General features: G+C 40.1%; 4 protein-coding genes and 1 pseudogene across 7 annotated transcripts; 1 reads left to right on the top strand and 4 right to left on the bottom strand.

The window, feature by feature from the left end:
- On the bottom strand, positions 1-1,620 carry LOC114550654 (gamma-crystallin S-1-like). Its single transcript, XM_028571413.1, has 3 exons — positions 1,603-1,620; positions 1,219-1,518; positions 1-276 (listed from the first exon to the last, which is right to left on the bottom strand). The coding sequence occupies exons 1-3, from the start codon at positions 1,618-1,620 to the stop codon at positions 1-3; spliced, it is 594 nt and encodes a 197-aa protein (XP_028427214.1).
- A 115-nt stretch (positions 1,621-1,735) lies between these two features.
- On the bottom strand, positions 1,736-5,308 carry LOC114550653 (gamma-crystallin S-1-like; annotated as a pseudogene).
- A 747-nt stretch (positions 5,309-6,055) lies between these two features.
- On the bottom strand, positions 6,056-9,624 carry LOC114550893 (gamma-crystallin M2-like). Of its 4 annotated transcripts, none has more exons than XM_028571858.1 (4): positions 9,587-9,624; positions 7,737-7,932; positions 7,415-7,657; positions 6,056-6,430 (listed from the first exon to the last, which is right to left on the bottom strand). In XM_028571858.1, the coding sequence occupies exons 2-4, from the start codon at positions 7,743-7,745 to the stop codon at positions 6,155-6,157; spliced, it is 528 nt and encodes a 175-aa protein (XP_028427659.1). In that variant the 5' UTR covers positions 7,746-7,932; positions 9,587-9,624; the 3' UTR covers positions 6,056-6,154. The 4 variants fall into 4 exon arrangements, with proteins under 4 accessions (XP_028427659.1, XP_028427658.1, XP_028427656.1 ...); XM_028571857.1 differs by lacking the exon at positions 9,587-9,624 and adding an exon at positions 9,426-9,466; XM_028571855.1 differs by lacking the exon at positions 9,587-9,624 and adding an exon at positions 9,423-9,462.
- LOC114550895 (gamma-crystallin M3) lies at positions 8,901-15,105 on the top strand. The gene is made up of 3 exons (XM_028571860.1): positions 8,901-8,930; positions 14,292-14,558; positions 14,710-15,105. The coding sequence occupies exons 2-3, from the start codon at positions 14,364-14,366 to the stop codon at positions 14,989-14,991; spliced, it is 477 nt and encodes a 158-aa protein (XP_028427661.1). The 5' UTR covers positions 8,901-8,930; positions 14,292-14,363; the 3' UTR covers positions 14,992-15,105.
- On the bottom strand, positions 11,929-13,498 carry LOC114550894 (gamma-crystallin M3). Its single transcript, XM_028571859.1, has 3 exons — positions 13,484-13,498; positions 13,124-13,372; positions 11,929-12,207 (listed from the first exon to the last, which is right to left on the bottom strand). Exons 1-3 carry the CDS (start codon positions 13,496-13,498, stop codon positions 11,929-11,931), a joined length of 543 nt encoding a protein of 180 aa, XP_028427660.1.
- Positions 15,106-17,009: the final 1,904 nt, after the last annotated feature.

The raw sequence follows: 17,009 nt of genomic DNA, 5'->3' as shown, positions 1-17,009 counted from the left end.
TTAAGATATGTCCACAACACGTCTAATGGAGCCCACAGATGGATGCTGGGCCCCCCAGTCTGGGTACCGTCTGTATTCCCCCTTCTCCAGCAGGTACTGGCGCCCCCTGTAGTTTGGATGCTCATAGAAAACCCAGCTGCCGTCCTGGACGTGAGCCGAGTGAATGTCACGATAGCGCCAGTGGTCCAGCAGGTTGGGCAGGTCCTCGCTCAGCTCGAACATCTGGCCGCTGAAGTCTGGACGTTCGTAGATGCGGATCTTGTGCATGCTAGAAAGCTTGAACATTAAACAAGCATAACATGCTAATTAGTGAGCTTTAGATGTGCTGGTGGACAGGTTTTTGACCTTTGGACAGTGCCAGTCTATAGCTGTTTAGCCCTGTCTCCAGTCTTTGTGCTAAGCTAAGCTAACCATCTCATGGCTGTAGCTTCATATTTAACAGACACATATGAGAGTGTTATTAATCTTGTACCTAACTCTCAGTAAGAAAGCAAATAAGTATATTTTCCTAAATGTTGAACTATTCCTTTAACTTTCCATGGGTCATTAGTAAATATGTATTTTATATTCATACAGACAGCCTTGTGTAGTAAATTGCACATTTTGCAATATTCTTGTATCATTAAGTCAGCGTTTTTCCTACCATAATAAGGCTTAGGCATAGAACCCAAGCCGTTTTGGGCACCCGCTAAGCCAAATGAATGAAAAATCAATGTGAGCATCAAAACTAACTAAATTACTTTTGTCAGATCTAATGATTGTAGTTGGTCCACGGTGGACTTCTTCAGCAAGTTTTGTCTTTAGGCTTTTTGAGTGTTATTTATTTATTATTTGCTCTAGCTTTTTTAGAGATTTAAAAAAACAAAAACAAATACGTGCACAAGCCGCAAATCCAAATCCACTGAAAAGCCAAGTTGTACTACACTACTAGAAAAAAACTGGGATGTTTTGTTACAGTATAGGATTTGATAAATACAGCACCATATTATGTAATGTAAGTATAATGGTATTACCCACACAGTTGCATTGCGTGGGTGAAACAAGTACATAATTGGAACCAGGACACCCAGAATATCAGCACATCGGATATAAAGAAACTGATGTAAAAACCAGCTCCATGCTTGGTCTGAAAAAACGTTTAAATTCAACTATCTTGTAGGTTCAAAAGTGATACAAACATTTCTAGCCTTGGCTCAAAAGCTGTTTTCCATTACTTACATGTCTGATAAGCCGACAGGAGCGGATGGTGTCATTGAAGCCGCTCCAGCTCTGGTAGCTGGGGTACTCCCCTCTGTTGAGGACATATTGGTAGCCCTTGTATTGGGGTCTCTCATAAATGACCCAAGCCCCGCTCTCCACCCGGATGGAGTTACAGCGCTGGAAGTGAGTGCTGAGTTCATGACAGTCACCGCTGCATTCATAGTGATGACCCTTGAAGTTCTTTTCCTCATAAAAGAAGATCTGCACACAGGATCCTGTGTTAGAGCATCCACTCGTAGAAATAACACTAAAGCTGAGCTATTTGAATGATATGTACAACCATTCAGCAATTAGCATGAGGTGCATCATGTCATATTGTTACAGTACAGTTGCAGTACTCACCTTCCCTGTGTGCTCCATACTCACCTTATGTCTCTCCTCACCCTATCAAATCAAAGCCCCTCATTCACACTGCATTACTGATGGTCCACTTTCATATAAAGGCTGATGAAATGCACTGCCAGGAGAAGTATTGTCATTCAAATGAGCTCTCCATTAACTTTGGCACATTAGCTGATGCTGCACTAGTTTTAAAGTACATGGCATCTGTCTGATTGCTCCTGTGGTGATGCAGAATGCTGTAACAGTGTTTTACTACTTCATGCTGTAATATTGTTTTATATATTAAATAGTTTACATAGTTTATATTGCATATACTTTACTCACTGACAATTACCATATATATATGATATATATATATGAGCAGTAAGGAGCAAATACATACATTGACGTGAAAATATTACATTTTAAAAATACAATATTGAAGCATATTCTGTGACTAGTTTGTTTCTACAGTATTTTATGGCCATAAAATGTTTGCTTAATTTCGAAACCTTTGTTTCTACCTAAATTATTTGTATTTTTATACATTTTGAAGTATGCTTAGTTACAAACAAACTGATGTTACTGTGTAATCACCGCAGCTTATCAAACATCTATTTAAAGTTATATAGTAAAATAAATTAAACACCCAAGTTAACATTATGTAAATATGCCCATATAAATAATTGTGTTTGAAGAATGAAACATGTTTAAAACGATGTTGTATACAACATCAAACTTCACTTTTTTTTAATGTCATATTCAATATCTCCAGAACAATACAGTGTAGATACTTTTTTGTTCTTTAGAAGCAGAGAGATGCGCCATTTCATATGTGACATCAAATATGTTTACACATTTCTAGCATATAAGATGAAGGTGGGAAATAAATAATAAGCAACAGTGTATCATTTTGTAGCATGACTTTATTTTTCAAAATGTACATTCAACCTTTTTACAGTTTAAAAAAAAAAATGACATAGCCAGTTTTTGTTAACCTGGCGGATGGATCCAAAAGTGGGCTGCACGCCCCCCCTCCCCTCCACCCCCCACCCCGACTCAGAGTACCGTCTATACTCACCCGTCTCCAGCAGGTACTGGTGCCCCCTGTAGTTGGGATGCTCATAGAAGATGCAGCCGCCTTTGAACACCTTGCAGGAGTGGACATCTCAGCTGTGCCAGCGCTCGTGGAAGACAGGCATGTTGTCTGCCACCTCCATCAGCTAGCCTTCAAAGTTTGGCTTCTCCCAAACCTTCGGCCTCCACGAGTCTCCCATCTGGAAGAAAGAAATGAAGGACACTGAACATTTGCAACAACTAAAACTTGTAGAAAGAAAAGTGATAAGGTGCTCTCTAGGGTTCCCTTAAAGTGCTCATATTATGCTTTTTGGTTTTTTCCCTTTCCTTTATTGTGTTACATATCGTTTTTGTAAGCCCCAAAGGGACTTACCATCTCCAACAGAAAACACTGTTCACAAACTGCTCCAAACAGCTCTATTGTAGTCCAGCCTTTACTTCAGAGACAAACGTGCGTCACTTTGTAACACACGTTATAATGCTCGCCTAGTTGCTAGCATGGTACGCCCTCATACTCTGCTTCTGACTGGCTAGTAGTCACTAGTCCTTACCTAGTTACTGCACATGTGTGCATCCCAACAAAGATGGAACAGAAGTGAGATGTCTCACTCTGTAGCTAAAAGAGAGAGCTCAACACACAGGGTGAAAAGAGCAGCTGCAGCAATGTGCAGTAAAACAAAAATATGGTCTTTTTTGAAAATGAATCTGATAAAAAAAAAAAAAAAGATCGGTCCGTTGGCTTCTTCACTGGCAACTTTACTCTCGGACATCAGACGTTGGAGCAACTGAAGAAGGCAGTGCAACAGTTTATATATGCTACACTGTGCCAATGGATGATCATGTGCGTTTGTACATACTTGTTATATATACCACGTAAGAAATAAATTAAATGGGGGTATTTATCATTAAAAATTAATCAGCCTAATACATACCGTGAAAGAATAAGTCCTTCATCCTCTGATAAAGACCATGAGATGCTGTTGACAGCGCTGGAAGTGGACCTTTAGTTCAGATTTGTTTTGCTGTGTCATGCCTTGAAAAATATTTAGAATGTAAAGTGTACATGATTTACGGGCAAAACGCTGGTTTGGGAGTATTTCTCTCTCTTAAGTTACGCTGCTAATAATGCAACAGGACCTGATGGTGTCAGTGATGCCCAGCCAGTGCTGGTAGTCTGGGTACTCTCCTGGGCTGAGCACATACTGGTAGCCCATGTAGTTTGGTATCTCGTAGATTACCCAGAATCCTTCCTCTACTCTGATAGAGTTGCAGCGGCTGAAGTACGTGTGTAGGTTGCCAGAGTCATTCTCGCACTCGTGGAATCGACCCTGGAACTTTCTGTCCTCTCAAAAGCTGATCTGGAAAAGAAATACGGTCAAAATATGACATGCTTAAGGCTGTCAAGTGGCTTTTATATAGGTTTTTTATATTATGTTTAGTTTGCAATCTTTCAAAAGAATGTATATGTTGTTCTACATTAAATATCTGGCACTAAATATGTGAAATGTACCTTCTCAATAGGTTTGGTGTGCTATGTAAAACATTAAAGCAACCACCTCCAATATTCTCTTTATACAGAACAAGGATAATAAAACTAAGCACATGGTTTGCTTTGTGTGAACTGGATTATTCAATCAGCGATTCAAATATTTATCCAGGCTTATCGCATTGTTCTGAAGCAGTGAATCCTGTTTCCCTAAACAATGCAAACGCAAAGTGCAAAGCATCCCAAAGCCACTGGATGCAGCAAAGCCGGCTGACAAAAACAAGGGCACTGCAGTACATCTGGTTTGATATGAAACGCTTTGAGCTGAGTCAGTGCCACAGCGGGAAGGCTCCAGAGACTTAACAGGAGATACTGAGTTGTGTATTTTACACGCGGCATAACCGATTCATATGAAAAAAGGTGCACTTTTGACCTCTGAAATAGTGTTTTTATGGAGATGATGTAATACTCTATGAAATCAGCCTCAGAAAAAGCTAAAAAATATATATACATCTGCCAACGATGCTGAATAATTGAAGTATTGAACATTAACAGTAAATAAAACATTTACATTATGTGGCCGGGTTTGCCCAGTTGGTAGAGCCGGCGCACGTATATAGAGGTTTACTCCTCGACGCAGTGGCCGCGGGTTCTGATCTGCGGCCCTTTGCTGCATGTCATTCCCCTTCTTTCTCCCCTTTCGTGTCTTCATCTGTCCTATGGAATTAAATGCCTAAAATGCCCCAAAAATCATCTTTAAAAAAAAATAATAATAATTACATTATGGAAACAAATTGGCACTCAATAATAAAATGATCTGTCCATTCAAAAGTATCATTACAACATTTACCTCAGATATTTATAGTCCCCAGAAGATGAATCCTATAATATGTGGTGACCCACCTGACCTTTCCTCTAGTGCTGCCGTCACAAAAAATAAATAAAATGAAAATTTCAAGGCGGATTTCATCTGGCACCACCCTCAGGTAAAAGTTTACATTTTTTACAACTGGTAAGGATGCAAGAATACTGTAGGTAAAGCAACACTTTGATATTGTGGAGTGTTATGAACGATGCAGCTACGAGCGTCTGCTGGCAGAGATTTACAGTAGATGTGGATAGATTTTTAATTGTAATGAAAGACAGCAGACCGTACATACACATATACACGTGTGTTCTTGGCTGCAGGGGAATTGTGCATCTGTATTTGTTGTAGAGTAGCCACGGGACGTATTTTAATTGCTGTTCTCCTGCGTTCCTCTCTTGTAGAAGTTAAACAAAGCATTGAAATGAGCTGCAGTAGTATTTGGAATGAAAACATTTGGTCATATTTATTCATAGTTATCCTGAGATGACGGTTTTATTATTGCATTGTCTGAAGTTATCAAACACTTATCTCACGATTTACTGTAATTATCTATATTAAGCCTACTTTCACTTCTTTCTCCTCATGTTTTGTTCTGCTGTCTTTTTTTTAACAAAATAGAGAGGAATGCCTTCATAATGAAACTGACTTACAAGATTGACTGGAGATAATGAGACATTTAAAAGGGTACACCACTTTTACTTGTTGATGTCAATTTACTAGTTTGAGTTTAGAGACTGCAAATTTATAACAGTAAAGCGTCTGTTACAATCTGGAGACATGGAATTTAAAGGTGTACCAGGCAGGGAGGGTCTAAAGAAGGAGTTGCATTATGGGAGGACTAATAAAAGTCAGGATGCCTATTTTTAAGTCTCTTGCAAGTCCCCCTAAATCCCTGTAGTACACCTTCAAGTTGTGATTATGAGAAAACAGTGTTTCGGCGTTTACTATCTCAAATGATATGATTAATTATGTCCATTATTGCAAACCAGTGGTCTTGCATGGGACATTTTTACAACAACAAAAAAAACTCCATAAGAACAGTCAGTGTTTTGCTTCTCATTTATTGATGGTGTTGAGTGAGTGTGTGGGCATTTGGAAAGGTCTTGATCCCTTTCCTGGTCGAGGCTAAAGCTGAGGTAGGGTTAAAACTCTGTGATCCTGCGGAAGGAGCCGACACCAGGCAAGGCTGCCCCCCAGTCGCCGTGCTGCCGGTACTCGCCTCGCTCTAGCAGGTATTGGTGCCCCCTGTAGTTGGGGAGGTCGTACAACACCCAGGCGCCATCGGTCACCACACAGGAGTAAGCCTCGCGCAGCTTGTAGGTATCGTACGCTGAAGGACAGTCGTCGGAGCACTCCACCATCTGTCCTCCGAATTCTGGCCTCTCGTACAGCCTCAGCTTCCACGCACTGCCATACGCCTAAAAACGCAAGACCAAATTTGAGGTGTTGAGGTTCGATACCCAGCCCTGTTACTGGTCTAATGAGATGATCCCTTTGTTCTGGGAAACATACAGTAATATCAGGTGAAAGGCTACATTCAGCCCAAAACACTGATTGCCAATATGTCGCTAAACCCACAAAATCATTAAACTTCAAGTGGAATTAATACATTTATTCTGTATCTTTTAAATTTTTGCTAATTGTTTAGCTAACATTTGTTATCCAGACATAAGCCTCATTTTCTTTAGAATTATTTAAACGTGGCATAACAGTTTATAGTTATTATAAGGCTCTTTAAAGCTGTATTTAACTCTACAACAAGTCACACACATTTCATGTTGTGGCTAATGTGTTAGCGAACTATTGCCAGTTTTCACAACCGGCAGACATTTGGAGTCCTGTTTCCAGCCTTTTGGTGAATTTAAGTCCAATATTCGCTCTACTTTTAGCTTAGTTTGATCTCCAACAGCTCCTGAGAAGAAAAAAAATGATCTGGCATCCTTAGATGTTAAATGCCCCGCCATGGTTAGCAGCTCGTCGCTGTGTCTGTCTATCTTGGGTGCTGGGCAGGTAGCGTACCACTTAAGGTATGGTCCGTAAAATCAAAACAATGAGCAGAGACACTAAAACTCTTTGTAGAGTTAAGGGGAACTGCAGTTGGTTCATAATTCTCTATGGGGTTGTCACTACGAGAAACCCCTTTGACATTAGTCACTTGGCATATTGTAAATATAAAAGTATTAGTGTAGCGTTAACATTTAGCCATGTTTTTCAGCTTGTATTCCCTTTTTAACATCTTTTTTGCTAACTTATTAGAAAATTGCTGCCAAATACTTTTGCTATTGTCTGCCCGTTAAGTCTGTTGTGTTCACAGAGCGCAGTCCTGTTTTGCTGTTGACTGCCCAAACACTATGTCAAACCTAAAATCCTCTGTTGTATTTGGCCTGAATGAGGACTCTTACATTCTTTATGGGGCGGCAGGATTTCACGTTTTCGCTGAAGGCCATCCATTGCTGGCTGTCAGCGTACTCCCCAGGGCTGAGGATGTACTGGAAACCCTTGTAGTTGGGTTTCTCATAGATCACCCACACACCGCTCTCCACCCTGATGGAGTTGCAGAGGCTGAAGTACGTGTGCAGGTTGGCACAGTCGCTACTGCAGTTATAGCAGCGGCCCTGGAATTTCTTCTCCTCAAAAAATGTAATCTGTGACAAAAGAGGAAAAACATAAATATCTTAAAAGGAATTTTAAAAAGCACACGAGCTGTAGCAGGTTTTATCTTACCTTCCCCATTTGGATGCACTGTAAACCTCATTCTCTGCTGCAGCCCCATCAAAGTATTTATTGATTAACAAAATGTGCAGAGTGCGGCAAGTCTTTGATACCCAAATGAGGTAGATTTACATATCAGCAAAATGGCTTGGTGCTGTTTGATTTGGCTTTTGTTCCAGTCTGATGGTGACTCTGTATCAAACACATGCTGGAACAGTGAAAGCAGAGGGTCAGTGCAACACAGTGATTCGGCAATGTTAAATGATCTCCTGTATGTTCATGAAAACATTACAATAACCACCCTGCAAAATCAGACGCAATGAACAAATGGCACGCAGACAGGAAGAGCCTATGTTTACATTTGCCCAAAGTTTCGCAGTGAGTTGTAAGTTAGCCAGTTAAAAGGAAGCAGGAGATTTTTATTTACAGAATAATAATTTTGGCCGTATGTTTTGTAGTTTTTACGGCTGATACTGGGGAAGAGTATTTTTTTTTTTTACCGAAAAACAAAATAAAAGCTAAAAAGGACAGGTATAGAGCATGGGTAAAAACACGAGTCAAACTTGGTCGGTCATTCAACAGATTGAGAGAATTACAAAAATTGAGAACTGATCCTGAATTGGAACTCTTCCTCTTAGACAGATATGCACAATGTCTATTTCATTTATGAAATACGTTGTGAGACGCAGTTTTACATCAATTACATCAAATACTTCACCATTGTCATATTACAGTTATTAATCTTGCATAGCCACAAATAGATACATTACCTCATCACTATATCCTGCACGTGCTAGCCAGATCAAGATCTTTACGACACAAGGCGGTGGCGCTTTGGTCCACACGGGCCGTCAAAATCAAAGTTCCTTGTAGTTGCTTTAAACAATATCTACAATATTTGCCAGACCTTCCTGTACACCGCTGCGGAGGAGGGTCTGGCTAGTCCACACAGCATTCCGGAATGGGAGAAAAACGTGCTCTGGTTCATTGGCATTTCTTTTAACCAATCACAATCGTCTTGGACCGGGAAAAGATGCTTTGCCGCTGCAAAATCGCCTACGGAAGGAACTTGTTTTGGTGCTAAATGTGTAGGCCTACGTTCAAATGTTGTTTTAGTCGTGCAACAGAAAACTCTGTTTGGACAGATAGTCTAGCTAGCTGTCTGGAATTACCCTGCAGAGATCTGAGGAAAAAGTCAACCTAACGGTACGTTCTTTTTGTCTTGTAATCGCGACTAGTAGCTCGAGTGTGACGTCACATCCATGTCGGAAAACGAGTTACCGCGGGTTGTTGCGTTCTTTTTGTCACACAATACTACGAGTCTGAGAAAAGATGGATTTTTGTAACATTTTTAGTAACATTTAGGATTCTATTCACCCAGTTATTGACATATTACACACATATATTTCACAGTTTGATACATGAAAATTACGTTTTGATTAACATTAACGTTCGCCTACTGCGCTGCTTTCTGCTCAAGGCTCGGCTTAAGCCGTTGTTGTCATATAGCAACCGAGCGTCTCTAGCCAATTTCAGCTGCACAAGCTACAAAATAACTAATCAGGCGGCATTTAACTCCTAATAAGACTGTAGCAACATGCCTATAGGTAGCAGTATACAGTGCTATGTGTACCACTTTTTCATTTGGTTACAACAAAGACAAAAGTGCTTAAAATTGTAGAAAACCACAATGTTTACTACGTGTGATGCACGACGTAGCCATCTTTGAAAGTGAACTCGGGGTCCTCTGAGATCAGACGACTTGACGAGTTACGACCTCGGTGGCGTTCTTTTTGCAACTTCCGGTTCGTAACTCCGGAAAACAACTCGTAAATCGACTTCTGTGGACAAAAAGAACGCACCAATAGTCCTCATAAATCCACCGGAGTTTAAAATTCCAACACAAAGGAAGGCCAAGGCAACGGATATCCGGCCTAAATGAGTGAAATCAAAGAATTTCTAATATAGGAAGAAGTTCCACTCCCTCGTTACTTCCGGCTTCTGAACTGGTTGCAGTTCCTCCAGAGTTCCGTATAGGGGGCGCTCACAGGCCAGTGCAGAATGAATGGGACTCTATGGAGCTATACCCCTCAAAACCAGTGTTGGGAACGTTACTTTAAAAAAGTAATCAGTTATAGTTACTCATTACTTGTTCCAAAAAGTAACTGAGTTAGTAACTGAATTACTCTATAATAAAAGTAACTCGTTACCAGGGAAAGTAACTATTTGTTACTGTAAAAAAAAAAATTGCTATATGTCAAAGAATTGGGATTTTTTTTTAGCAGTTTTCACAAGTCAGTTGAAATGAGTAGAACAGACAGGTGTTTGTATATAACTTTCGATATTTATTGCACATCGACAGACAGCAAGAGGTTTATCCTGCACTTCAAGTATTATCTTTGTAAGAAAAGTAAACAGTTAACAGTTACACCATATAAACTTATATGACACATATACTTTTAACAACATACCAGCCTATCATACGGTTGACTTCAGCCTGTGTCATAGGTTTTTGTTGTGAGGCAGAAAGATCTAGCTTTTGCTGCTTGGAGGACTTTGCTCTGAGTCCTTCTTTGCCAGTGGATGGCGAGCGATCATCTGTGGTGGAGGTATCGGTGGTTTTGGCTACTAGCTTTGTAGATGTGTGTGTCGTTGTGAGATGCTATATTAAATTAGAGTTGCTTACACCGGATGTCGACAAAGTCTTCACTCTTGGACATAATGTACACATTACATGCACGTTCTTGCCTTTGACCACAATGAATTTGAAGTAGTGCTTATATCTCCACCTTGAAAACCACCTCCTCACTAGCTGTGAGCCAGGGGTGCATTCGGATTACACAGTTTATTCAATCAATGCATAGTAACGCACCGCATTTAACGTCCAGTAACGTTAACGGCATTGTAACGACGGGAAAAGTAATTAGTTAGATTACCCCGTTACTGAAAAAATAACGTCGGCTTTGGTTCACATGCACTGGATTATGGAATCACTCCTTGCCAAAGTTAAAGGAGATTTTCTTAAAGATAAAGATGCAAAAATGTCTGCATTTCTTTCAGCATGAGAAAAAAACAACTTAAAATTTCAGTTGATACGCAGGTCCCCTATCAACCAATAGTACAATATATGAGACAGGTTGAAAGCAATAGGTAAATGGGGAGTTTTCTATTGAAGCACGTACACTGACACATCAGCAAAACAGTTTCTTATAGTAGTAATTTATTGTTTTCAACAACGATGGTTAGCTGTGAATTCCAAAAATAGGGATCTGTGGACTGTAGCACATCTTTGCTGTTGTTTGAGCCCCATTAATATCATTTAATCAGGTATGAAATTAAAGAGTGTGAAGAACTTTTGAAAGGATTGACTTTTCTTTTATTTTCCTAAACTATCCAGAAGCTGTCAACGTCAGTGATTCCAAACACAGCTTTGTCCACCAATATGTGTTTTGAACTAAATAAATGTGTGCTTAAAGATATTAAATGAATATCTTTAAAAGTAATGAACCAAATTATAAATGCTAACATTTTATTCCCCTACTTCGTTTCTCCTTCTTCTTTGTTTTTACACTTTACAGTTGTTTTGCGTACACTGTGTTGTGTTTCTTTTAAGGAGATGTGTACGACCACATGAATTTCCCTTTGCGGGATAATAAAGTTTACTCTGACTTTTGCGTCCAGAGAGTCAGCTCCTGAGCCTTTTTAATGGAGGAAATAATTCCATGATCCTTTTTTACAACCTTCCTATTTGCATATTGTTTCCACTGTGGGCTATTTTTAATATCTCACTTTCAAATAGTCAGAGCATGCAGACAAAGTTACTGCACACAATGACCCTGATGAAGACAAGTCGAAATGCATTGGTCATTTTTAAATATGTTGCCATGCAAAATAAACACATTTTAATTTTGCACAAAGACTACAGAATGGCCTTGGATTGGATTTTTACATGTTTATGAATTGAGATCAGTTGCAATGAGCCCTTCACAGGATGGAATAAACTGAATGTTACCATAAACGCACCAGCAAGGAAGAATTTCATAACACACTGAGATGAAGTGAAAGTAAACGGCTGCACAGGGCCAACCATTAGGAGTCCCTATTTATTTTTGAAAGAAATTGTCATTTTGCACCAAATAACAGGCCAAGACTAAGAAACATTGGATTTCAGCATGCTTTATTTTTCCTCCCAGTACATTTAGAGTTAACAGGAGTCCATGATGCGCCTGATGGAGCTGAACCTCGACAAGTTGCTCATCGCCATCTCTCTGAGGTTCCTGTACTCTCCTGGCCTCAGGTACAGCATCTTGCCTCTGTAGTTGGGCTGCTCGAACATCAGCCAGTGGCCGTCCAACACGTTGCAGGACTGGCAGTCAGACATGCGGAAACGGTCCATCATATTGTCACAGTCGTCCATCAGCTCGTGCATCTGGCCTCCAAAGTTCTCCTTTTCATAGATCCTCATTCTGAAGGGTCCCCTGTGCTGCAGATGGAGAAAAAACATGGAAACGACTGAGGAGTTCTGAGCCTAAAATAAACCCAACCTTTGGATCTACACATTAGTGGTTTCACACTTGTGTGATGAGACTGGCGTACGAAGAGGACGGCCGTGGTTACCTTGGGATGTCGAGATTGATCTCATTATCTCCAAAAAACAACACGTTTTGATATGAAAACAACTGTCACGATAACATGATACTTCTCTTGTGATCTTGAGAAAGGTTATTAAAACATTATTGCAACCACAGCCATGCTGGGCCTCCATGCTGGTGATATTAAAAGCTTTTACAATATTAATTTTGTAAAAAACTAGACCATGTTTATTTAAAACTGCCCAGGGCACATTAATGTTCCCATCTTACCTTTGAATCACAAAGTGGATTTGCCAATTCTATTTACAATATTGGCAACACATTCTGAACAAACTGAGAAAATATTCTGCACTCAAGGTCCACTTACTTGCTTTTCCAGGAGCTTTTAGGCAAATATCTCAGCCGTGTAACCTGCACAGGAGTATCACGTAATCAAAGATTGGCACTTATGCTGATTATGTGATTACACCTGTGCAGGTTCCATTTGTTGAAGAAGGCTGTGAGATACGGTCAAAGGTTAGTAAGTGGACCTTGAGTTGAGAATATTTTATGATGTGTTGTCCTACAAGCCTTTTGCATTTGCTCAACTTACAAATTTGTTCTGAGGGTCAATAGAAAAACTGCTTTTAATGTCGTTGGAGTCCAACATGGAGGTCCTTTCAGCTCAGTCATTTTACAGAATCCTCTTTGGCAGATTATTTACTGCATGGTTAGCAAGTCTTTTTTTAGTTGCAACAATGTAAAGGAATCTCTCTTGTAATTCGTGGTGTGGCCGGGCTCTAATGCAACGCAGTGTGATAAACCTACCAGGGGGATCATGCGACTGGACCTGATGCAGTCACTCATACTCATTCCCATCAGGCGCTGGTTGTCTGGGTACTCGCCCCTCCTCACCAGCATCTGATGGCCCATGAAGTTGGGCTTCTCGTAGACCATGAAGAGGCCGCTCTCCACCCTGCAGGAGTTACACCTGCTCAGGTAGGAGGTGAGCTCGGGGCAGTCACTGCTGGTCTCATAGGAGCGACCCTGGAAGTTCCGGTCCTCATAGAATATGATCTGCAAAGAACGATGCGACTTGATTAGCAATTTGTCTGTACATTATCATCTGATTTTTTTATTTTTTTTTTACTGTTATTATCTCACAGATGTATCAAAAGTTTCACTTACCCTCCCCATGGCCATGATCTTTGTGAGCTTATTTCAGATGTACTGCTTCAACATCGACCCTTTTCCCTTTTTATACATCGCACAGCCGTAGTATTTCCACATGGCTTGTGCTGAAAGCTTTGACTCATCACTCTATATTGTGGCAGAGCGCAGCACTATAGGGTGGCAGACTTCACTGTATGTCAGAATCTGCAATAGTTGTTGTGAATATTTGGTTTTTATACCAGCTTCCATAAACTTCAACTATGTAATTCACATCTCGCCTGTAGAAATCCATGTGGTGGGATTGAATATCAGATCTGAAGAAGAGTCCAAACTTTATGGTTACACTGAAGGCATTCAACAAATTCCACAAAACAAAGCTTTGGCCTTTTTTATTAATGCTATTAATAATACATAATTTGAGGAACATTTTGCTTCTGTTATGACCTGAATTGTCTCCCAAAACTACATTGAACATACAATAATAACTATTGATGTGTGTTGTAAAAAATGAATGCAGGCCCACGTGCACCTCGTGATGAGTCATGATGTTTCACACAAAGCTGTGCAAGGTGGTCTGCAGCTGATAGTCTATATAAAAGTGGTGCTGGGTTGGCATCAATTGCAAAAACTAAAAGTGTCACCATGGCCAGGGTAATATTTATCATATGTTTGTGTCATGTTGGAAAATCTGGTGCTGTAGAAGTAATAAATTGCTTAACATTGTTTACATGTATGTACAGTATGTGTATGGTCCGAACTGTTATGCAAGGTCATGCAATGACTAAGTTTCCTGTCTGTTTTTTTGTTTTGTTTTTTGCTGCAGATTATTTTCTATGAGGACAGGAACTTCCAGGGTCAGTCCTATGAGTGCAGCAGCGACTGCTCCGACATCCACATGCACCTGAAGCGCTGCAACTCCTGCAGGGTGGACAACGGGTGCTTCATGGTGTACGAACGCCCCAACTTCACGGGTAATCAGGTCTTCTTGAAGAGAGGGGAGTACTCCGATTTTCAGCGCATGGGGAGCATGATGGGCATGACGGGCATGGCGATGATGGACACCGTCCGCTCCTGTCGCATGATCCCCATGGTAAGACATTCTGGTGGTTGTGGTTTCCAACCACAGTCCAAAGACACGCATGTTAGGTAAACTTAAAACTAACCCTGCTTCCAGAACAGGCTCGTGAGCAAGAAATGGTAGTCTAACCGATGGACTGATATCATGTCTTGTCTTCCTCCAGCAGCACAGGGGGCAGTTCAGGATGAAGATCTACGAAAGGGAGAACTACGGAGGCCAGATGCACGAGCTGATGGACGACTGCGATTCTCTCCAGGATCGTTACTTAATGTCTGACTGCCAGTCCTGCAACGTGATGGACGGCTACTGGCTGATGTTCGAGCAGCCCCACTACAGAGGCCGGATGATGCTCGTAAGGCCAGGAGAGTACAGGAACCTCCGAGACTCGGGATTGAGCAACATAATGAAAATCAGCTCAATCAGGCGCATCATGGATATGTGCTGATTGTCGTTCACTTAAAGAAACTGCGGGTGAAATATTAAAATCATATTTTGAAGTATTTCTCTGCTGTTTTTTACTTTTCTTTATATGGGATGAGACTACATGCTTTGCAATATAACAGTGGTGCAAGGGGCACAATTTGTCCCCCTAGAGGTCAGAGGCAACATCGACATTTTGAATCCTAAATAAATAAATTAATTAATTTAAACCTAAATAATTTTGCATGTTTTGGTGGTTCACTTTTTACCGGACTTGATAAATTCCCAAGATCCCCCCTCCACCATTACTGCAGCTGCTCCTCATTCCGTACATAACGAAGATATTACTTAGATTGTCTATTGTAAACTTTGACCACAGCACTTATGGCCATTTTGTGTGCATAGTTTTACAGTGGGAAAAAACATAATTTATAATAACATCATAATAGCAATGGATATTTTGTAAGTATTTCACCTTTGCCAAAACCAAAACTGAAATGTATACAATGCCATTTTTCTTTATGATTCCTTGTAATTACATTTGGATGGCATTGAGTAAATATTATAATATTAATAGTGGGGTTTTGTTTCAATTTCCAGTACTGATACATAATGCCAGTGAAGATGGATAGCACTTACAGCAACTTCATGACAACAAAGTGATGAATTTTCTATTTTTCCTGGCGGTGGCGATAAAGGAAATGTCATGTGGTTATTAAAGCTAGGGTAGGTAGACGAGAATAGGCAGATGCACACACTTACAGTAACCTGTACATTCATTTGAATCATTCCAAATGTGATCGTTAATCCCAATGCTGTTATTTAGCAGCAATCTATTAGAATTACCATTCTGGTTTATTTGCAAACTTGTGTGCCTGTAAAGCCCTTTGAGATGACATACTGTGATTCAAGGCTAGGTGGCTACATAAACATGAACTTGAATTTGCTGCACCCGTGAGCCTAGAAGGATAAACTATGAGCAACATTTTCTCTCCGTCTCTGAAACTCTCCGCCACTGAGGCTTTCACCTTTCATCTTAAGTGACATGCAGGTGCATCTGCATTTGTCGAACAGCCAATAGGAAAGCCCTCTCTCTGAAATGACCTATGTTTGGGCTCCCGTCACAGGCTAGGTATTCTAAAGACTGAAAACAGAGCCAAGAAGACATACGGAAGTTTAGTTTTCTCTTAGTCCACTTGAATTACAATATGATTGAAGGTTCTTATAGAATCTTTGCCCAACAGCAGCAAAAAAAAAAAAAACTGCCTACACCAGCTTTAAATTCGAAAGGTACTTTGGAATGTACTCCTTAAATTTCATGGCAAGCTGCATGTTATATTCTGAGATATCTTGTGTACAAAGCTGTCCTAAGGGGGGTGCTAGAGGGACACTAACGGAGTGTCCAAAATAGGAAGGTTTCCTCCTCTGAGGAGCATGAATGTGTTCAGAAAATATTATAGTGATCTGCTAATTACATTTTGCACAAGTGGACATTTTGGCCTCATAGTGACACACAAGAAAGGATAATCAGGACACAAAATATATTAGGATTGTTCTTTTGGGCAACAATGCCCAGATTATATAAATTTGGTGGTAATCACAGCATAATAGAACGCCGTTTACTTCTTGTGTTACTTTCATTTAACAAGACCAATTAAATGTTTATTTGTTACATAATGAAACATGTTAAAGGTATGTAAATGATGACATTGGTGAATTGACTCAGGAATGTCAGTTAAACAGCAACATCTATCATAATCAAAAAGGTTGCTAACATAAGCCACCATAAGCTACTGGTTATACCACATCAAGTAAGGCTGTATCAGTATTAAAATAAGCAATGGTGTATTTTATTTCTCATGAAATCAACATTTGTAAAAGGAAAATTGTGTTAGGTCTGCTTTCAAAAGTCACATATTTTAGCTTTAAATCAAAGCATATCTTGCATATGTCCGCATGCCAATCTGTTGTATAATGTTATCTAAACATAAATGTGTCTAATAATGAAAATGCACGAGGAAACAAAAGTAATGCAATAACCAG

This window comes from Perca flavescens, chromosome 24, assembly GCF_004354835.1.
Source record: "Perca flavescens isolate YP-PL-M2 chromosome 24, PFLA_1.0, whole genome shotgun sequence".
NCBI lineage: Eukaryota > Metazoa > Chordata > Actinopteri > Perciformes > Percidae > Perca > Perca flavescens.
This window is presented reverse-complemented; position numbering and strand designations above follow the sequence as displayed.